Here is a 23,279-nt window from a genome sequence, read left to right as displayed (position 1 = left end):
GATTTTTGTTTGTTTGACCGCCTCCTCTTTTGTGTGCAGGAGATTATAGTTTCTTGGCTCTGTTTCCTGTCAGCCTGATCCTGTTTGCTCTTTGGCTTATAGAAACTTTTACTCTTGAGGTCTGATAATGCATATGTCCCCGTATAACTTACAAAATTATAAGTTTATTGCACAGGTAGTGATAGTCAAATGAATTTCACTTTTTTCAATGAAAAAAGTGTCAGTGGAATATACTTTTTCCAAAGTAATGTTAATATATTGTGGCTAAACATTCACAGTACTTTTTTGTTTTTTGCTTTTTTTAAAATGTGTCTCCCTACATCTATGTATTTTTATATCTAAATGTACACACACAGAGACAGATATGTGATATGTGTATCACAGGGAAATTTGTTCACAACGTTTTTTGTTTGTTTGTTTTTTCAGTACACAGTCTGGGAATCGAACTCAGGTCTCCTGAGTGACAGGTAAGAATTCTGTTACTGAACTACCTGTGCACCCATATATTTCTTTTTAAACTTAAATAACATAGTGATAATGCTTAGAAATATAGGGGCTCATCAGATCATTACATAGCATTAGACCAACTGCCTTATTTTTTTGAATGAGGAATTTGAAGCCGGGAGAAATTCAGTGATTTACCTTTGGTGACATAGTCAGTAGTCAAGCGAGATGGAAAACCCAAGTCTCTTTATTTCCATTCTGCTTTGCTATTGTATACATTCTTGCTGCTTTCCTTTGACATGTAATGAGAGAGGTATTTTCAGCTAATAAAAAAATTATTTTAACCCTGAGGATGATTTGTATGGCTTGAAATTGCCTCTGAAATTTGATCTTGGGTACTTTGTTAAATACATTGATGTAAATTTTGCTTTTTCTCACATACATATTGAATATTATGATGCAAATGTGAATTATGAAAGAGTGGGTTATCAGGGTATGCTCTAGCCTAAATGAAAACCACACAGTTTATTTCCCCCGTGCCTCCTCTTCTGTTTATAGATTTTATGTGACTTATGGACTTCTTGAGTTTCTTATTAATATTTTAAGGGCGCTTAAAGAATAAAAATATAGAAAGTCTTAAAAATGGTTCTGTTGATAAATCAACAGGAGATATTTCAGACTTAAGATTTCTAATTTCTTAGTTTAATATAACATGTTCCTTGATCAACATCTAGGTTAGAATGACTAAAATACGTAAGCCTTAAAAAAAAAAGAGTTCTGCATGCATTAGGGGATGTAAATGGTCATTGCTTTGCTTGGTCTTTAACTTCAACAGAAAGGTTTTAATTTTTTAATTTAATTTAATTTTTTTGGATGCATGGGCTGGGAATTGAACCTGGGTCTCCCACCTGGCAGGTGAGCCATCTAACACTAACAACCTATGTACTCCAACAGAAAATTTTTAAAATATAAAATTTTCTTATTGATAATTCCATGTCTGGTAATCATGTCTTGAGTGCTTTAAGAACATTGAGGGTTTGATAAGTGGACTTGTTTCCCCCCCCCCACCCCGGGAACTTCATGTTTGAGTTTAGTTGCTCTAGAATTATGTTCTGTGAAGATTTATTGAATTATCTCCAGATTTTAACTCCTTTAGCACTTTTGAAATTTATATAACCTGTTGAATTTGTTGTAAACCAAAGAGCAATCTCTATCTTTTCATGTGATTCTAAGAATTTACTTTTTTCCTAGTTGGTCATAATGGCAAGTGAAGAAATTAATGAAGACTATCCAGTAGAAATTCATGAGTATTTATCAGCATTTGAGAATTCCATTGGTGCTGTGGATGAGATGCTCAAGACTATGATGTCTGTTTCTAGAAATGAGTTGTTGCAGAAGGTATTTTAAAAATGTAATTTACAAACCAAAATTCTGTTTTATGAAACTTATAGAAGAAGAAATAGGTTAATGATATATGCCCTTTTCCCCCTTTATTACAATTTTATATGTGTTTGGGTTTTTTAAGGAAAAAAATACCAAAACAAAACTCCTAGCTTAGGAAATACCTCCTAACTTTAACTATATTGAGTTCGACTTGATTTTGAAAAAAGAGAAGAGTACTTATAGCATTCTTTTTGACAGTCGCTATCTTTGACCTTTTAAGTATTACAATGATGTTATCAGGGTTTCTGGAAACCCTATAGAACAAAAATGGTAAATTGATTTTGACAGTCTAAAACAAATCTCATTATGTTTCTTCTGTCTTTGGTATTGCCTAAGCATTTTAGCCTGCTCCCTATACATAAATGCATCATGTACAATGTTTATGTTGATAAATTACTTTTGACATGCAAAGCCCAGCTCATAACTCCTGAAATTAAAATAATTCAAAGGAATTTTTCTTGGATTATATACATTTCTTTATCTAACTAAGGATGGTATCCTAAGTGAAAATTTGTGGGCAAAGATCACTGGTTAACAAAATTTCTTCTTTTTGCAAATTATTTCCAGATCATTTAGTTATTGGATTGTAAGAAGTGAAAAACACTTCTTTGATACATTGTACTTGGTGAAAGTTTTAAATGTTATCTGATAGTACTCAATTTGTGTGTATTTTTTCCCTCTCTTTTTTTTAATAGTTGGACCCGCTTGAACAAGCAAAAGTGGATTTAGTTTCTGCATACACATTAAATTCAATGTTTTGGGGTAAGTGTTTTACTTTAGAGTTGATTAGAAAACAAATTATTTGTTGTGTCGAAGGTGATTTTTTTTAATACTAGTGATTTAAAAATAAAATTATGCTTTGTGGCAATTTTAATAGTCAGTTATTTATTTATTTCAAATCAGAACACCAAATGCCTATAATGTCATATTATGTCTGGGTGGAATAATTAAACATTTAATTAATTCTTTGTGCAACTTTGCTTTTTTGTGAATGATTAGAGTTGCTTTAAATGGAATGGTTTTAATTAACATATACATCATATTATTCCATGAAATCTTTCTCTTGTAGTTTATTTGGCAACTCAAGGAGTTAATCCTAAGGAACATCCAGTAAAGCAGGAATTGGTAAGATTTTGGTTAATTATTTAGTATTTATTTTACATATGTATTTTTTATGATTACATGGGATATTATCTATGATACACTTGTAGTATTCTTGAAGTTTAAGTTTTTATTACACTAATTATGGAGAACAAAATTATTTAGTGTTGATATAATGAAAGTAAGCTAGATCTCATCGTATCTTTGTTTTTTCTTTTCTTACTTTTGTCAGAGAATTGGTGTTCCATGTATTATATAAATCTCTGGATAAGAAAATGTTACATTTTTAGTAATTATTTATAACTTCCATATTATTTTTTCCTATAAATTTTTGAAATCCTGTTCATCTCTAGGACTACCTTTTTTTTCTTAAAAGTATATTCTAGTTGATTTACTAGCAAAGACGGGAAAGTTTCTCCCCCACCTTTTCAATTCCTCCATTAATTCATTTTCTCAGCAGTAAAGAATCCAGTTCAGCAACAAAGCTAAAAGCTTTTTTGGCACCAGTTGTATGTGTACTGTCCAGTAATTCTGCATTAGTGACATATTTACAACCTGTAATAAATCTTCTAGGTTTGTCTTTGTATTCCATTTAGATATATAAGTATAGTATAGTATATACTGGTATCTTGGAGTTTTTGCTGACTTCAAAAATTAAATCAAATCATTCAATTTGAAGAAAGAAATTAGAAATCAAACTTATGGTTACCTTCTTGACTTCCTTTATGAATAAGAATATTATTAATAAATTTATTCTTTGTGTATATAAAGTATAAGGTAAATATATATGTTAAATGTACTTGACATTGTATTCTGTTCTTATTCCCAAGTCCTAAGGTAGTCAATACATATGTATTTACAATTTAGTAAAGTACTTGGTCATTTATTTTTTTAAAATGAGTAAACCAGATTTATCTTCATTTTTTTTTTTTAACATCTGGTAAGATATTTTCTTCTCATCTTTTAAAGTTATTGGGAGGGAAGTAAATTTATTTTTAAATAAAGCTATTGTAAAAATATTTGAAGCAAAAGTATAAAGCAATATGTTACACAGATCTTGGTTTGACCAATGATAAGGGCTTTAAACCTTATAAAGTATGAATTGTATCATCTGTTTTCAACTTTTTGATAAGTACTTTACATTTATAAAATTCCTCTTTCTTAACACAAGTTATTGGAGAATATCAATCCTTGTTACTGTCAATAGAAAAGGATAAGATCATCTGTATTCTTTTCTGCTCAGAATCCACTTTTTTGGAAGTGCACATTAATTTTCTGGACCAGGGTTTACAATCCCCTTTTTAGACCTTGTGACGGACATTACTAATTGATCACAAGTTAGTGTTTGAGTGGAAACCTATTTGGATGACGTATGGAGAAAGGACCATTGAAAATAGTTTATTCATTCGTCAAATATTTAAGTGTCTATTGGGAGCTAGGCATTATTTCCAAGTGAGATGATTCTTCAGTGAATAAAGCTGATAAGTATCCCTGCCCTTGTGGCAGATACCAGACCATCCAGTGGAGAGAGATAATAAACATAATAAAACAGTGAATCAATAATAAATATATATGAATATGTAGTATGTTAGAAAATTTTACCTTTATGGGAAAAGAAAATAGCATGGTAAGGAAGGTTAGGACTTCTCAGGGTAAGATTGCAATTTTAACTAAGTCAGAGATTCATTGACAAGGTGACATTTGAGCAAAAAGAAGGAAGAAAGGGAGCGGCAGTGTGATGTTTGAGGAAATTCATTGCAGGAGGCAGAGGAACAAGCAGGGCAAAGGCCCCAAGGCAGGGCTGGGGTAGATGTATGCTGTAGCTGATATCCACTATTGTAAGGACTTTGGCTTTTACTCAAAGAGAAATAGGAAGCTGTTAGAGGGTTTTGAGCACAGTTGTCATTCTTTTACAGTTAAAAATATTTTTAAAGGCCTGTACTTTTCTGTGTATGTTTATATAACTATTTTGATTATTTCAGTGAAACTTGCTTTTAAGCAATCAATCATTTACTCTTCCATTTTATGGCTCTCATCAACTTTATTTCTCCAGTTGATGTATAGGCTAGCCCTTTATTCTGATTAATGGCCTCAGAAGAGTCAAAGTGGTATGGCAACATATTATGTTTCTCACCTTGTAAAGTCTGATTAGAACTGTATATTTTATTAGAAAATTTCATGTGCTTATCAATCAAAACTGTGAAATTGAGTAAAAGACCTTGTATTTTCATGCTGCCTATTTTAATTGTGACACTAGAAGGTAATATAAAAAAAGAAATAAACACTGCCTCATCCATTTCCTATTTAGAAAAATTTCAGGAGAGTTTTATTTAACATATGTTGCAAAAGTGTGACAGCTCAGATTGTAGATTGTGGACCTCACACACAAAATGTGGATTTTCCTTAATGCTAATTAAAAAGAAAATTTATAACCACATATAAACAATTCAGTTTTATCTTTTTAGTGCTATCTCAGCATAGTTCTTCCTCTTTTTTTGGGAACACTCAGAAAACTTCTGAAAGGACTGAAAGGACTTTTTCATGTCTGTCTTCCCCCCAGACTGTGAGCTCCAGGAGAACATGGAGCAGGCTCATGCTCCTCACTTGTATTTGGCATTTACTAGGCAGTCAATCCATAACTATTGTATTTAACTGTGGATAGTATAATAGAACTTAGTGGTGGTGAACAGCTTACTAAATCCATTTCTTTCTTGCTCTCCTTTTATCTTTAAGGAAAGAATCCGAGTATATATGAATAGAGTCAAAGAAATAACAGACAAGAAAAAAGCTGGGAAGTTGGACAGAGGTGCAGCGTCAAGATTTGTAAAAAATGCCCTCTGGGAACCAAAAACTAAAAATGCATCAAAACTTGCTAATAAAGGGAAAAGTAAAAATTAACTTTTTGATTTTGAAGTACATATATTCAGAAGTTTCCTTAGTTTTGTTGTTTTTTCACAAAATGGAGGGTGACTGTGTGGCAGTGCAAGTTTAAAGATATTCCTTTTTGAATTAATATATAAAGTTCACACTTTAAATTTCTAATGCTAAATACTTTCCTCCAGAAAATATTTTATTGATTTTCCTATAGAGAGCTATGAGGGTTTTAGCATTGTGGTATATTTTATATTCATAATTTACTATCTTTTTTGATGAGACTCTTATTTCCTTATTCTTTCATGTACTGTTTTATAAACAACTGTGAAATTTAAGTTTAACATTCTTTGTAAACATTTTGTACTATTTTAAATGAATAATCTTATGAAATATGCAGTCTCAAGACTGAAGTGATAAGTACATCAGTTTTCACTATAATATTAAGAAAGGATGAAATAAACTTAAATGTCCTTTTTTTCTGTGTGGTTATGTCATCACGTTTTCATGATTTTAGGATTATTGCTTTTTTTATATTCAGAGTGTGAAATTAAAACTTTAAGGTTATACTTTAATTCTTGGCACTTCGCCTCTGTCCCATTTAAAATAAAATATATTCTATTCTCATTTTCTTTTAGATAAGAAATTAGCTTGTATGTAGATGGCTGAATTTTAGCATAATGGCTATACTCTTTAATAAAGGCTGTAAATGTTGTGTGACTAAGCTGTTTATTTTTCTTTTTTGAGTAAATTTGCCCACTAAATTACAAAGATAGATTTTAGAAGCCATCACAAATAAAGAAATTTGTGAGTTTTTGTTCTTGATACATATTGCTTTAGAAAACTGCCTGCAATTCCGTTGTTCTCATTTTTTTTTAGATTTTTAAATTTTATATCTTTGAGGATGTCAGGTACATCCAAGTGTTTTGGAACAATTAATATAATCCTACATAAGTACAAGGAGAAATCCAAAGGAGATTACATTGTGTTTATATTCTGATTTATCTTTTGGGAATATTTGTTACAGACAATTCTACATGTTAAACATTATTTAATGTTTAAGCCCATGAATTTTAATTATATGCCCTTAATGCTTTCAATCTTTGAATCCACATCATCATGTATAGGAATGCCAAGTACAGTAAAGTACTTTAATTTCTGAAAAAGGAGTTGTTAAAATTTTGTGTGATTAATTCTCCATAAGTAACCTTGAATAAATGGATTTCTTGATTTATGGTAGCAGATATTGGAAATGATCTTAAAATGTAATGGATTTTGTAAAGCATGTTGAATTCTTTCTATGACACATGAAGAGGAAGTCTCTGATAGAGGCAGAAAGTCTCTTCTGACACTTATGTCAGACAATTTTTAAAGTGGAAGAACATTTATAGTTACTTCACTCCTTTTTTCACCTTCATCCTCTCAAATTTCTAACTACTTTCTTTAGAGTAACTTCTTTATGAGAGAAATGTTATAATTAAGATCCGGGGTAGTATACATGCCTTTGTATTATTTATTGTAAAGAAACTTGTAACTTGTATTTCACTGTATTTTTTAATTTCATAAAGAAAAGATCCAATGAAAAATGTCACACAGTTGCAGAAAATCATTAGTCAAATTGTAGGTTTGTGATGGTCCAATTCTACATTCTGCTAAATTGGGGATTGTTAAATGAGGACTTCTTTCAGTGCTTATTATTACAAATAAAAAATAATTTGAGTGTATTCCATTTTATTATGTATAATTTTAAATGTTCATTACTTATCATAAGGAATTGAATGGTAGTAGTACATTGAATTGTAATTTGTCATTTGTTTATTCATTCCACAAGTATTTAATGATATTTACATTGCCAGATATTGTGCTAGGTGCTAATTCCAAATAAGACAACTCAACCTTTAGTCTGTTTTAATAAAGTGTTATGAAAAAAAGTAGTCTTTTCATTCAATTCAGTTTCTCAGAGTTACTGGAAAATTTATTGCAAATTGTGCTCATTAACCTTAAGCAGAACCATAAAGAATGATGGGTTGATCTATTTGACTATGATGCAGTTGTTGGTATCATAGTTTGTTCCAAATGGCTGTCTGTTCTAAGTTTAGATCTTAATTACTTCTCTTATTAATCTCTTTGTGAATCGGCAAATTGGAGAGGTTGCAGCTATAGATATTTTTAAGATTAGAATTATGGACTTTTTCTCAAATACCAGATAATGAGATTTTGCCTTCAATATTATTTTAAATATAATTTCCTTCTTGTTCATAGGTGCAGGATGGGAATTCATTTTGGTAAAGTAGAATATGTTCAGAGAAAAACTGGAGCTTGAATTATGGTTTACTACATTTCTGGAATTAGGAGGTCATGTCAAGCTGATTGATTTTTAGGACTCTACAAATTAAAAAATTGTTCCACTTAGCTATTAGAAATGGATTGGTATTATTTCTAAATAAAGCTTTTAAAATGGACTAGAAATGTAGGAAATGTTTCAAAAATGGACAGTGTTATTGAATGTAGGTACTATTTTCTTAAGCACATCATAAGATACTTTAGGAGTCACTCAGTTTATGATACAGTTTAATTGTAATTTTTGTAATACATTATCAGAAATTCTGGCTTTACAGAAGTGACATTAAGACGGATTTGCACAGTTTCTAGAGAATGTCATGTAATGTGGCTACGTTTAGTGTACAAAGGGAAGAAAAAAGAAGCAATGGCGTCTCATTTTCTTCCTTTATTATTCAGATTGCACAATTAATAAACTTGCTTGGATATATTCAGTGACTTTTTTTTACTGAACGGCTTTGGTAAAACCTGTTTTATATAAATGTGGCCTGAATGTATATTACTAATAAAAACATTTTCTTTTTCCTATATTCTTGTCTAAATCTCTCAGTCTTGGAAATATAAACCATATATTTTTTATTTTATATATTAGCATTTTACAGTTGTCATTAACAATTATGTTAGGGGGAAGTGTATAAAGCTTTATGATAGAATGTTGTACATTTGTTCTACTTGATTAATTTGCTATTTTATAGCTTGCTAGCAGGATTTCAAGAAAATTCTTTGGATGTTTTGGTTTGCAGATTAGTTTTCCTTTCAGACTGCACTGTCATAGTCTGCTCCTTAGAGCAGCCGGTTCTGACTTGATGTGCCTTTTTAAAGTGTTTATTTTATGGCATAATTTTTAATATAGCCAGGAGGATAAATAAATCTATCCAGAAAAGGAATAGCTATAGTGACAACCTATTGGCAATTAAGGTTTAACTTTAACCCTCCTCTTGCCTCTCAAAGGCCAGAAACCAAAAACAATTTTGCCCTTTATTAATCATCCATTCATAAAAGATTGATAGAAGATGCTAGTTTTTACTTTTACCCCCTATAAACCTTGAAGTTTAGCAAATGTATCATGGCAGAATAACTGCATGCAAGATATCAATTTTGTAAAATGATGTATTTCAGACAGTTTACAAAATTTGATGATGGGAAAAATAAGCTTTATAAATGAAACATTTTAAGAGATACTTTTTCATGATTTGCTTTTCAGTTTAGTGTTGCCTTTAAGGTATACCATTTCAGTTTGGCAGCTACAATAAATGACTGAAAGAAATTGAAGATGATAATTCAACATTTCAAGATGCTTCTGCTAAAATGAATGTAGACCTAGGAAGGGTTTGAATTTAAACTTTATAGTAATACAGTACTTTAAGGGCAAGTATCCAGGAAATTCATAGTGATATGATTTGAATGAGATGATTGGGGGAACTAGAAAAGAAGCCCTTCATTTCCCGGTTATGTGAATATTGTCTGTCAAGAGGCTGTGTTGAAAAATATTGTAAAAAGAATGAAAATTTCTTATGCAGTGTGCTGTTGTACCATTCATCCAGTACCTTACTCATAGAGGTTTACTCATTAAAATTAAAAAAAAAAAAGATCATAACAAGGAATCACTTCTGATTTTGTGCTATTTTTGTAGACTGCATGTAGACTTTGTTGCTCTGTATCTGACTGGTATTGTTTCATGTGGCGCCCTTTGAGCTCTCAAATAACATGTTCCCTGATTCTTTAAACTGAAGTTATTTTGCTGTCCTATTTCTTTTCTTTTTAAAATGTCTCCCTGCATATATGTATTTCTTTATACATACATACATACATGCACACACAGAGGCAGATATGTGATATGTATTGTGTAGTATGTAGTTTCAGGTGTCAACTTGGCCAAGGGATGGTGCCGAGTTTTTCTGTTCCTGGGGACTTATGTCATCAGTGTGTGAATTTCGGTAATGGCTGATTATATCTGTGCTCAGCTAAGGGGAGTGCCTTCCGCAATGAATGAGGTTTAAAAGAAAGAGTTTGAAGAGGAGCTCAGAGCTGGTTCAGACCCAACACTTGGAGATGAAGAAAGGACACAGCCCAGGGAAAGGCCTTTGAGCCCAGAAGTCTAGCAGACATGGCTCTGTGCCTTCCCAAATTACTAAATTTGTAACTAAATAAATCCCCTTCATAAAAGCCATTCCGGTTCTGATGTATTGCATTCCAGCAGCCTTAGCAAACTAAAGCATATATCATAAGAAATTTTGTTCACTTTTTTGTGGGGGTAGGGGGTGCATGGTCAGGGAATCGAACTTGGCATGGCAGGTGAGAATTCTACCACTGAACTACCTGTGCACCCACTATATCTTTTTTTTTTTTTCATATGTGTGTATATATATAATAATATTTTTATTGACAAATCTTCACACATTCTACACATGGTGTATAATCAGTGGCTCACAATATCATCACAGTTGTGTCTTCATCGCCATGATCATTTCTTAGAACATTTGCATCACTCCTGAAAAAGAAATAAAAAGAGAAAATTCATGTATCCCATAACCCTTATCCCTCCCTCTCATTGACCACTATTGTTTCCATCTACCCAATTTATTTTGCCCTTTGTCCCCCCTGCTATTTATTTATTTTTATCCATATGTATTATTTTACTCATATGTCCATACCCTGGATAAAAGGAGTATTAGAAGGTCTTCACAACCACGTAGTCACATTGTAAAAGCTATATTGTTGTACAATCGTCTTCAAGAATCAAGACTACTGGAACACTGCTCAACAGTTTCAGGTACTTCCCTCCAGCCACTCCAAATCACCATAAAAGGGATGTCTGTATAGTGCATAAGAATAACCAGGATAACCCCTCGACTCTGCTTGAAATCTCTCAGCTACTGAAACTGTATTTTGCTTCATTTCTCTCTTCCCTCTTTTGGTCAAGAAGGCTTTCTCAATCCCACGATGCTGGGTGACAGCTTCTCCCTGAATTCTGTCCCATGTTGCCAGGGACCCTGGGAGTCGTGTCACATGTAGTGCACCCACTATTTCTGATGCTCTTTCTTTGTAATATTTCCCTTAAGAAAGAAGTCATTATTTAAAAGTGTATATAATAGCTAACACTTGTGGCTTTTGACATATTAACGTTTGTGATTTTGACTCTTCATGAGTGACTTTAGAGGTCCAAGGAGTATGTAGTATTTTGTACTTTTGCCGAGGCACAGTTTTAACTCCTGTTAAATTCCATGCAGGAAGACATTACTCAGGTAAAGATTGAAACTATCTAATCTCTCAGCATCTACAGGCTTTTACCCCTGCCTGCAGCCTCATTCATTTATTAAACAAATATTTATTGAGCTCCTACTGTGTGCCGGATTCTGTTTTAGGCACAGAAGATGGAGCAGTTATCCAGACAGTTTGTAGTGATTTTTATCATGTGAAAAATGACCATTAGATTAGAGGAAACTATTGAAAAAATAATTTGTGTGTGAAAGTATGTATAGGAAACTTTAGGACACAAAATAGAAATGTAATTCTGAAGAAAACTAGGAACCTATGTAAACTTATCCAGGAATATTTTTGAATTTGGGCAAAGATTTCAAGACTTAAACTTTGAAATGTGAAGAGCCTGTTCTACTGTTTCTGAAGCCAAAATGTGCAGACCTTATTAGTAGATATCATCAGTATGACTGAGTGTACTGTCTTTTAAACTTTGTTTCTTGGTTTTGAAGAAACTAATTTCCCTGAAGGAAAGAAAGCCCTGTCATGTTTCCATGGAGTGGACGTTTTCACCAACCTTGTTACTATGTGTCATGCAGTCTTTTCCTACTGTAATACAGTGGCCAGTTTGAAATACTGAAAAATGCTTAAGACATCTTAGAAAACTGGTATGTAATTTGTGCTCTTGGATTGAGCATATACCATATTAAAAATCCTATGTTGAATATACCTGGATAGATATATTTTAACTTTTTTTTTCTTGGGCAGGCACCGGGAATCAAACCTGGGTCTCTAGCGTGGCAGGGGAGAACTCCGCCTGCTGAACCCCCGTGGCCTGCCATGGATAGATGTATTTTAAAGTGGCATTTTTAGTTTTCTTCCAATAATTAACAGCACACTCTATGGTATGCTATTCGAATTTCTTTCTTTAAGGCACTAGAGAATTCAAAAGTGGGTTTTTCTTAATGATTTGAATCCAGTTTAATTATTTTTAATATTGTAATTTTTTTGTTTTGTTTTCTTTTCAGCTTTTAGAATTGACCTATAGATAAAATGAGGAAGATAAGAATGTAAATAATATCAACCTTGACAACGTAAAAATAAAGTACAGTGGACAAAAGTTGGGGGTTAAAAATGGGAAGGAGAGGGAATTGGTATGGCAGGGAGCCTTTGTTCTCTTTTATGGTAAGAAATCTGGAAGCTGTACAACATCTGAATGGTGAACACGGTGTGAAGGGTCTTGAAGTTTATTTAAGTTACAAAGGAAATAGCTATATTATTATTTTAAATTCTTCCATCAAAAACTGGAAGGGATAGAAGGCAATAGTAGTAAAATTTAAATCCTAAAGTTCAGGATGGGGAGTTACTAGAAGATGTTCAATGAAATAGCAATGTAGGTATGAGTTATGAAGGCAAAACCTGGACTAAAGATAGAAATGTTTTAAAAATGATAACTTATGGATGTGAGTAAGGGTGAATTGGACGCACAGTTTGTTGTTATTTTCTTGTCACTTACCCAATTTCTGTTGTAAAAAAAAGAGAAAAAAGTTATATTGTCCAGCAACAAAATTTGTCCAAAGGAGCAGCTTGACAATCAGAATCAAAATAGAATCAGATTCTAGTTATTTAGTTTTTGAAAGTTTTGGCAATTAAAAAACCCATTTCAGTGGTAGGGAAATAAAACAATTTAAGTGTAGTAGCAGTAGCAGATATTTCATTGTCTAAAACAGAATGTATATATGTTTATAAAAAGTGTAACCTGTAAGCATTTTTAATTTCCCTAAATTTGGGCTCATTTTATTTTTAATTTGAATTTTAGACAAGTTGCATTCCAATTATAATAAAAAAATAAAAGCTCTTATTTAGAAGTGACTCTTGCTTATCTATCTTTTATGCTATTTTAATACCTCTAAATGTTATCCAAGATAAGTTTAGATGCCACAACAATAAGGTTACCATAGGAAAGTGATAGTGAGATCTTTGCCTGAATGTATTGGTAATGCTAAATTGGAAAGGGGATTTTATTGTGCCTAATTTTCATAAAGGGAGGCTTGGTCATAGGAAACCTGCTTATAATTTCTTACAGAATCTATTTTCTCACTGCAGTTCAACTGGATTATAATGGAAATTAATTGTTCAGTATCAGAAATTATAGCTCTCAGAAGTGTAGTGAAATGGAAAAACTTTTTAGGACTTTTTCCTAAGAACAATGAAAACAGAATTAGGGTTTAAGGAATTAGGATTGCTAGGTTTTGTCTATCCATTTAAAAATTTCTAGAAAACACTGAGAGTGACCTAACAGTGTTTTCTTAATTATTGACACCACTTAAAATTTATTTTAGCACAAGTTGTTACATGAAGTTACCTAGCTACATTATGTCACTAAATACATAACATTGGAAATACCTATAATTAAATTTCGTTGTCTCACTTAGCTTTAACTTAAAATAATTTAAATATATAATTCATGAAAAGAGATATTAAAAGCAGCTTTTAGAAACAGGCTTAATGTGTGTTTTATGGGAGGTACTTATGTACAGTATAATACTTATCTTCTCAGCCTTTGATTTCTTAATGCTTAGGTTCTACCTTGAAACTTACAAAAAACATTTGAAATAATCATTTCTTAAGCTCTTACTGTGTGAGATGTTTTTGTTGCCTGAACTTCCCTTTCCCTTTATATACAATTTATTTTTAAAGCTTTTATTTGTAGGTTCTGCCATACACTTTTGTACAGACTCCAAGCAAGAAAATGATTTAAGTGATTAAATAAGATGTAGAAAAGCTTAGATTTTGTAATGATAAAATTGGAATGGAACTAGGGCCTATATCCTGAAAAGCAGGGAACTAGAACATTTCATTCAGAATAAGTCTTGGGCTTTGGTTTACAAAGGCACCTTAGAATTCCTTAAATTTCCCCACTCACTGCAAAGTGTAAAGTATTGAAATCCTCTTCCACAAATACTCTTATCAGAAATAAAGATGTTTGTTAGCATGTGAATTGGGAACCACAACTGAGTTTATTAGGGCTTTGTTTTTAATGCTTTTACCAGCTGTTTTAATATACTTTTCCTCCAAAGGTATCCGGAATAAGTGATGTCTTTATATTCCCATTTGATTGTAATTTTCACACCTAGAGAACCCTGGCCCAATATTTACTTTTTTTGTACCAGTGTCTATAATAAGGTGGAGAAAAATGATTTACAATCAAGTAAAACAAACATCTTCCAATTGTTCTTTGTTCTCTGAGTGGTAATGCCATGTCTGTCCATGTATATTGATATGTTCATTTGTAGCAGATAATACCAACTTCTTGCAATGAGCTAGGCATTGTATTCTCATTTGTGATCTGCACGAATCTACTGAACTGAGTATTCTTTTGAAAAATAAGATTACTGAAGCTCGGTAAGGTTAGAATGTAAGTCCATTCTGGAGACTGCATTCTTAACCATTCTGCTGTTTTTGTTGACTGAGGAACTATACATGGCATTTATTACTGACCTAGGGACTGCACGTGGAGGAGAGGTCCTGAGCCAATTGTAGGTTACCATTTACTGATTGACCAAACTTGCACTGGATTTTCATGCACTGTGTAGTTGGATTCAATTTTCGTTTACAGGGTTTCAGTGTTAAATGAACATAGCAACTTCCAAGTACAATTTGGACCCTGTTCCACTTCTGATGGTGTGCTCTATGGCTAGTGATGGTGATGGGAAACCCATCCTAAATAGCCATTTTTGATCAACGTTTGACAATTTGTCCTCTAACACAGACCATCTGAGAATTATTCAAGAATTTTTCATAATATTGATACATCTGAGTATATTCCTCAAAATTAATTCTTTCCTTAAATTACACATATTGGTCTTCCCCCACCTCACCATGTAAAACATGCTCTTTATAGAAAATTTGGATAGTGTAGAAAAGAAGGAAGTCCCACCACCAAGAGACATAACTGACTAATATTTTCAGCCTATTTTCTATTTGCTTTCAAATGTAAATATAGTTTTGGCATTGTGTGCTTTTTTTCCCCACTTGGTTATTATAAGCATCTTGATTAAACAGTTTAAAAATGCAATTGAGGTAAACAAGTGTTTATTGAGTGCCTACTATGCTCCAATGCCTGGCTAGTCTCTGAGTCTACAAAGAAGAGTGAAGTTCAGTGTTCCCACCCTTGCTTGAATTTACAATCTAGTGAATATTTTCCCTCAGTCTTTGTGTCACACGAAGAAACCTTTCATAATGTAATACCCCCTTCAAAATTTATCACTCTTTACAATTTGGATTTTCATGCTTTGGAATTCCTAATTTTCTTTAAGGTGTATGTCTGTCTCTTAAATATAGTTGTACTGCTTTTCTGTCATTTTGTCATCAGTGCATTTACTGATCAGAACCACTGGGTGGCAGCAAAAGAGCATAGAAGATTTTCTAATTTGCTTTTGTGTACACAGAAATGAAGCGAAAGCTATTTGAATTTCATGGGTGATGGGAGAGAAACAATCCAGTGATTAAAACTTGACATGTAACTATAGCAGATGAGACCCCAACAGGTCTCATCACTAAATGTATGCTACCATCACTGTAAAAAATTAAATTTATGTCGTATTACCAAAGTCATATTGTAAAGTTCTTTCTCAGTTTCTTTTAGTCATAAATATATCTTTCAAGATTTACAGGCAATTACTTTTCTGTTTATCATGCTGACAATAAGAACTCAAGCAAGACACTAAGAAATATTTATTTAGGAAGAAACTTGTGAACAGAATTTTTAAATGGAAAAGGGCCATTTTTTTTCTTTTGGTAGACTGTTTTATTTTATTTTGGTAGACTGTTTTGAAGAGCATTTTTTAGAGAAAAATTGTTTGGAGATCAGGTTCATAGTCAAGAGTTTACTTTCCTTTTTCTTTTTAAAAATCACTTAGCAAGTAGATTTTCAGTAATGTGAATTGCTTTGAAGGCTTCACCCCATTCCTGTAAAGTTACAATGGATTAGTCCCAGCTGAGATCATATATGATACGATTTTAAATGTGGAATAGTCATGAGGCAAGGATAAGGTAACAAACATTTATTTTTTATTTTTTCCTTTCAGGAACTTCAAATCTATTTAGGTAGAAATAGAGCTTCCCATTTTTTCCCAAATCTTTTAAAACCATATTTTCGTATTTTACAAGAATATTTTAACTTTTAGATAAAAATGTCCTTACCCTACCTGAGAATTTCAAAATGAATTAGAAAAATATTACGCACACAAGAAATGCTGCTTTGGCCAGAGTGCTGAGTAAACTTGCACCTGAGTAAAGCCAGGGCTCATTTCCAGAGGGTTATGGAAGAACAGCGTTTGTGTTTTCTTGCTGTGTTGAGATTCGGGTCTTCAGTTGTATTAGGGTCTGAACCCTTCTTAATTTTTTTATTCACATTATTATGCCTTTTGGTGTGTTGAGTAGCACTAAATACATTTTTTTTTTTTTTGCATGGGCAAGCACCGGAAATTGAACCCGGGTCTCCGTCATGGCAGGTGAGAACTCTGCCTACTGAGCCACGTGAACCACCCCAGCACTAAATACATTTTCATGCATGTTGGTAGTACTAAAATTAAGATGACGTTTCATATTCAAAATGGGCAAATTTGATGAACAATTTCTCTTCTGGTCTATTTTCTAAGTTAACAGTTCAAAAAGTCATTTAGGATCAGGCCGCGGTGGCTTAGCAGGTAGAGTTCTCGCCTGCTATGCCAGAGACCTAGGTTCGAGTCCTGGTACCTGCCCATGCAAACAAAACAAAAAGTCATTTAGGGAAGTTAGAGTTCTCAGACCTTAGTTGAGGTTGAGATTGAAACTAGACCCTGCAGTTTTATTTACTCCATTTCGATTGCTAGGGTGTTGCTGGGTAGTTTGAGATCCTGGGCCAGTCCTTGAAGAAATTAGGCAGTAAAAAATTACTAGCAAAGGAAGGACATTATCTTATCTGAGAATATGTCAGTCCTTCTCTAATGCATTTAGAGAAAGAATGCCATACCACAAGAAACGGATTTTCCCGTATCGTGTTACTAATTAGAAATTGTTCCTCTAGATTCTAACGCAGAATCTAGAGGCCTGGTTCTAACCCATGGCTCCACATGAGCATCACTTGGGGAGCTTTAAAAAAAAAAAAGTCCCTATGCCCAGGCTCCAGATCAACAAATCAGAACTTCTGGGTATGGGCGGGGCATCAGTAAACAAACTTTGTGGCAAAGAGAGCAAATCTTGTTGCTTAATCGTGGTCCTTCCTGAGACAATTCGAACCTTACTCCATCTCTGTGAGATAAGAGGTGATTCTTTCCAACCTATTCCCCGTGTAATTAAAAGGAACATAAACCTGAACATAAAATTAATGTAAGCTCTTTGATACTACTGAGATTCTTAAATATCGACACAAAATGATAAGAATATTTTTTTCTGACTTAGACGTGAGAGCTGCTCACTTAGATAATCACAGTTCTTAAGAAATTAATGATTTCTCTATTCTGCCTGAAATGATTTTCTAAAAAAGAAAGGAAACCTCACAACCTCAACCCGCTAAAATGATTGTGGAGAATCATTTATGTATACACACAAGCACAAACATATATGGGAAATGCCAACTGTAAATCAAAATTCTCAATTTCTTTGTGTGGTAGAAAGAAGATTGACCTGGGAGATAGGCCTAAATGTACGTGTGAGTTGGTCCTAGCCAGCTGGGACCTCAAACACGTCTTTCACACTCACTCAACTTCAGTTTTCTCACTTATAAATGGGGGACACATTCGTGACACTGAATATACTTTATCTTCTCCTTTTATATTCCTTATCCATTTCTCAAATCAACCTTGCCGTAGAGATAAGCTTCAATTAGCTATAGATGTGCTTTAGAAATATTCCAAGCACAGGTGACAATTTTTGCAGGGTGATGTCATTTACTGTCAATTGTATTTGCCCTTTTTTATGAGGAAGATAATGTAGGCATTGGATTAAATTTTAAGGCTGTTTTAGAAAGATGCATTACACAGAGAACTGGAAAATATTCTTTTCACTGATTATGTTACAGACACTAATGTTAAATATGGAGCATAAATCAGCAAAGCAAATGAGCAACTGTCTGATGCATTTTAAAAAAGAACCAAGCAGTATGCTTATGTGTTTGATATATGATTGGTGTTCAACAAAAGTTTGTTGAGGTTGAATGAATTTGGAAGTTTAAAAATAATTTCTTAATCTCAAATACTAATTTGAAGTCAAAATTCTTTTTGGTCATAAAATATGCTTTCGATTTAAGCTGGATTTCTTTAAATGGTTAAAATTTGAATATAGTAAAATTGGAAAAAATCATTGGGCAGGAATGGTAAACTTTTAATTACATAAACTTATGCAATGATTCTGAAAAGTTTAAAAAAGTTATAGCAAGGCTTGAAATATACTCAGTTTATTAAAATTATCATAATTTAAATGAACAATTCTAAGGTAAATTTTTCCTGTGGGGTGTACATCTAGTATTCCCATGGTTATATCAACTACACTAAACTTTGTGGCTGCAAAGTACAGTTTTGTTACTATTTTAAAGAGAGTGAAAGTCACATTAATATTTTGATATAACCATTTGCTTAAATGCATATGCTTTAAAAGAAATTAATTTGGTCAATTAAGTACATTGTTCCTTTAACTTAAGTAATTTAAAGTAACAGCCAAAATGTCCATCAACAGACGAGTGGCTAAACAAACTGTGGTATATACATATGATGGAATATTATGCAGCTTTAAGACAGAATAAACTTATGAAGCATGTAATAACATGGATGGACCTAGAGAACATTATGCTGAGTGAGTCTAGCCAAAAACTAAAGGACAAATACTGTATGGTCCCACTGATGTGAACCAACATTCGAGAATAAACTTGGAATATGTCATTGGTAACAGAGTCCAGCAGGAGTTAGAAACAGGGTAAGATAATGGGTAATTGGAACTGAAGGGATACAGACTGTGCAACAGGACTAGATACAAAAACTCAAAAATGAACTGCACAATAATACCTAATTGTAAAGTAATCATGTTAAAACCCTGAATGAAGCTGCGTCTGAGCTATGGGTTTTTTTTTGTTTGTTTGTTTGTCTGTTTGTGTCTTTTTTTTTACTATTATTATTATTTTTATTTTTTCTCTATATTAATATTCTATATCTTTTTCTGTTGTTTTGCTATTCTTTTCCTAAATCGATGCAAATGTACTAAGAAATGATGATCATGCATCTATGTGATGATGTTAAGAATTACTGATTGCATATGTAGAATGGAATGATTTCTAAATGTTGTGTTTATTTCTTTTTTTTCTTTAATTAATAAAAAAAATTTTTATCTTTTAAACAGGAAAAAAAACTTAATTTAAATTGAGAAATCACTTGGTAGTGTAGTAATTAGAAAGTCTTTTGTTTTTCTAGTTTTTCTAAGATTAAAAAGAAAGGAGGAAATTATGCTTCCTGTCTTCTGCTTTTAACAGTAATAACTTGTACTGACCCTCCTGTTGAGTACACCTGGAAAATCTAGACCAAAACAAACAAACGAACTACTTTTAAGATCCTAGAGAGCTAATAAGATAGTGAAGAATTCCAAGACCAAGAGCTAGAGATGGGGCAAGGCCTAGGGAAGTAAGCCTGGAGTTTGCAACTGCCTTTTCCTCTCTCCCTGGAGATAGAGGCTGAGAGGTCAACTCAATATTTTTTAAAAACTCATGAGACTGAAGCAACAGGGATTGGCGTCCAGGGCCCACCAAGGTTGGGAAGGAACTCCGGTGCCTCATTGCCCCACTTTGAATGGGACCCTAAAGGGTCACAACTTAGAAGTCTATCTTGAAGGTGATACAGGGTACTAATATTCCCAGGCATCCAGTGAAGAAAATGTAAGTTCTTTTTTTTTTTCTTTTGAAAAATGGAGTATCGTTATCCAGGCTTCAAAGGATTTCTACAAATACAACATTCAGTGCATAATAAAAATATCCAGACAAATGAGACATGAATGAAAACTAATAGAAATATGAAAAATAGAAATAGACTCACAAGGGCTCAGATATTGGCAGCATGAGATATAGAATTTAAAATATAGCTACTTTGACCAAAGTGATGGAGGACAAGTTAAGAATTTTGGTGGATGTTGAAACTATATAAAAAGAACCAAACAGAAAATCTAGAACAGAAAATTTAATGACTGAAATGGTAAGAACTCAATAGTTGGGTTTAACAGCGGGTTCACACAGCTGTTCAGAGAATTAGTGTGGTGACTGTGGGTTTACAGAAAATGTATTTCTATTGAAATAGAAAGAGGGAAAAAGGATGGAAAAATCAGAGTTAGGGCTAAGAGACACTAAAATCTCTAAATTATGAGATATTGTAATTCCATAAAGAGGATAAGTAAAAGGAAGAAGAAGCAAAATTTGAACAGAGATGAAAATTTTCCAGAACTGAAAAAATTCATTGAAAGAATGCTTACAAATCCAAAACAGGATAAATATCAAGAAAAATAATATTTAGATATGTCATCTAATGTTACTGAAAAGGAAAGATAAGAAAATTAAAGACAACCAGTCCCCCCGTCCAAAAAAAAAAAAAAAAAAGATTGTATTCAAAGAAACAATTAAATTGAGAATTTAACAGATAAAATGGCAATCAGATGACAATGGGATCATTTTCAAGTGCTGAGAGAATATAATTGCCAACCTATGATTCTAAGTCCAGTAAAAATATCCTTCAAGAATGAAAATAAAGATGTTTTCAGGCAAATACTAAATGTAGAGAATTTGTCATTAGTAGACCTAAACCAAATAAAAAATCTAAACGGTATGCTCTGGAGAGAAACAAATGATTCCAGATGGAAATTTGGAGATGCAGGAAAGAATGAACCAAAATATTTAGAAATACCCAGGTATTTCTAAACAATATTTCTAAATATTAATTGCATGAAATAGTAATAATTTTATGTTGTTTAAATAAATTATAAAGTATACATGTAAAATATATGCAACAATTCCATATATGTTGTCAGGGGGGGATATATGTGGAAGTTTTCCATTCTAAGGTGAAAATAGCAATTCGCTCAGTTCCTGCAACCCTTTAACTGTTTTCCGGATTTGTGGCAGATAACTGCCAGTTTTTGCTAGTTGTTAAAAGATTTGAGGCAGGGCTGGGGAGACTGCGCGATGTCCTACACCGCCATCCTGGTCTACTGGAAGCCCCAATATTATTCTTTTTGATGTTCCTATTGTCCCAGCTTTGGTCAGTGGGATCCTTTTCAAGTTGGCTGCCAAGTACTTATGACGCAACCCCAGTAATCTGGGGTGGCTTCCTTGCTTTTCAGTAGGACAATATACTACAGGCTTGTCATGTACATTTCCTGCTCCAGATAGGAAATCAGTGACTTCGCCAAGGAAATCTGTATTTTTTTGTTTTCTTAAATTCTCCAATGGCAAATGGTATTCAGACAACACAATCTGGGTATTGGGAATGCTCATTGCTACTGGGTTGGTCATTGTGTGCCTAGTTCCTTTTGGTGGAAAAAGCTAGGTATTACTTTAAAAAAAGAGTTTTATTTTTTAGAGCAGTTTTAGGTTTATGGGAAAATTGTACAGAAAATACAGAGGGTTCCATTTACTCTCTGTTCACCTTCCCCATCCCAGTTTCTCCTATTATTATCTTGCATTAGTGTGATAAATTTGCTACAATTGATGAACCAATATTGTTTCATTATTATTAATGAAAGTCTGCAGCCTACATTAGGATTCACTCTTCATGTTGTATAGCTCTATGGGTTTTGACAAATGCCTCATGTCACGTATCTACCACACAGAAAACATTATACAGAATCGTTTCACCGCTTTAAAATGCCCGGTGTTCCACCTATCCATCCTTCTTCCCCTCCCCCTGGACCCCTGATACCCATTGATCTTTTTACTGTCTCAATAGTTTTGTGCTTTTCTTTAAAAGGAGAAAATACAACCTGAGTTCAAACTGCTTTTCTATTTCAAATTTGGGATCACAGAATTTTTCTTTAATTTTTAGATTTGTATGTGTAGCTTTTCATTTAGGTTGAAATCTTGGTTCCTAATGGGGTTATTTGCTTTATTCTATGATAACTATATGGTATATAATTATTGTGGTAGACACAGGTGAGTTGCTTAGAGCACTCTTCAAAAAAGAGCTCATTGCCTCACTACAAGAAATGTGGTTAACTGAGACTGTGTAGCTGGAAACTCCTTCAGGTCTAACTCAGCTTTGAGTCAAGGTCGTGCTATTTTTATGGTGGCTCCAGGCAATCACTGAGCAAGAACAAGGACTGAGCCATTTCTACTCAAGATGGGACTCTGCTACCAGACTGACTTCCTCCTGCTTAGTCTGGTTTCTGCCGTTTTCGTTTCACAGGTTTTTCTATCCATAAACCTTTTGCACTCTCCACTCAGTCTCAGTGTCAGCTTCCAGAAAATCTACATTTGCTGTTACATATGCTATGCATATGCACATACATAATAGTCTCAAAATTAAAACTAGTAGTAGTATTACAATTACTGAAAACATTGCCCGGTTTCCTTGCAGTTTTTCTCAGTCCTTAGGATACCCCACTAGGGAAGTACAGTGATATTACTGTGTTTTAAAGTCAGTTCAGTCAGTTTCTCTGTGTAATTAAGCTATCACCTGGTTGCATAGGTTCACTCGTTCTTTTGATTTTTTTTGATACAAGTAAGAACAAAATGAATAGCCTTGTGCATAGATCTTCTTGTATCTTTTGTGGGTTCACTTTGAGTCAGAAATTCTCTTTCTGCCCCTATTTCCTCACTCTACTCCCTGTACTCACTCTTTCCCTTCTAGTGATTTTGGGGTTGTTCCCACATC

The 23,279-nt window shown here is 33.1% G+C and overlaps 1 protein-coding gene across 4 annotated transcripts in view; it reads left to right on the top strand.

Annotated features, from left to right (window-relative positions):
• C1D (C1D nuclear receptor corepressor) overlaps positions 1 to 8,731 on the top strand; it is a 34,588-nt gene extending 25,857 nt beyond the window's left edge. For 3 of the 4 annotated variants that reach the window (XM_077134420.1, XM_077134419.1, XM_077134418.1), the window contains 5 exons: positions 427 to 467; positions 1,696 to 1,842; positions 2,583 to 2,649; positions 2,957 to 3,012; positions 5,722 to 8,731. In XM_077134420.1, coding sequence (XP_076990535.1) covers positions 1,705 to 1,842; positions 2,583 to 2,649; positions 2,957 to 3,012; positions 5,722 to 5,886 — 426 coding nt within the window. In that variant the 5' untranslated portion in view covers positions 427 to 467; positions 1,696 to 1,704 and the 3' untranslated portion in view covers positions 5,887 to 8,731. The remainder of the gene's footprint in view (positions 1 to 426; positions 468 to 1,695; positions 1,843 to 2,582; positions 2,650 to 2,956; positions 3,013 to 5,721) is intronic. The other variant, XM_077134417.1, reaches the window with a different exon arrangement.
• The last annotated feature ends 14,548 nt before the right edge of the window (positions 8,732 to 23,279 follow it).

Source organism: Tamandua tetradactyla, chromosome 17, assembly GCF_023851605.1.
Source record: "Tamandua tetradactyla isolate mTamTet1 chromosome 17, mTamTet1.pri, whole genome shotgun sequence".
In the NCBI taxonomy this organism is placed as follows: Eukaryota; Metazoa; Chordata; class Mammalia; order Pilosa; family Myrmecophagidae; genus Tamandua; species Tamandua tetradactyla.
This window is presented reverse-complemented; position numbering and strand designations above follow the sequence as displayed.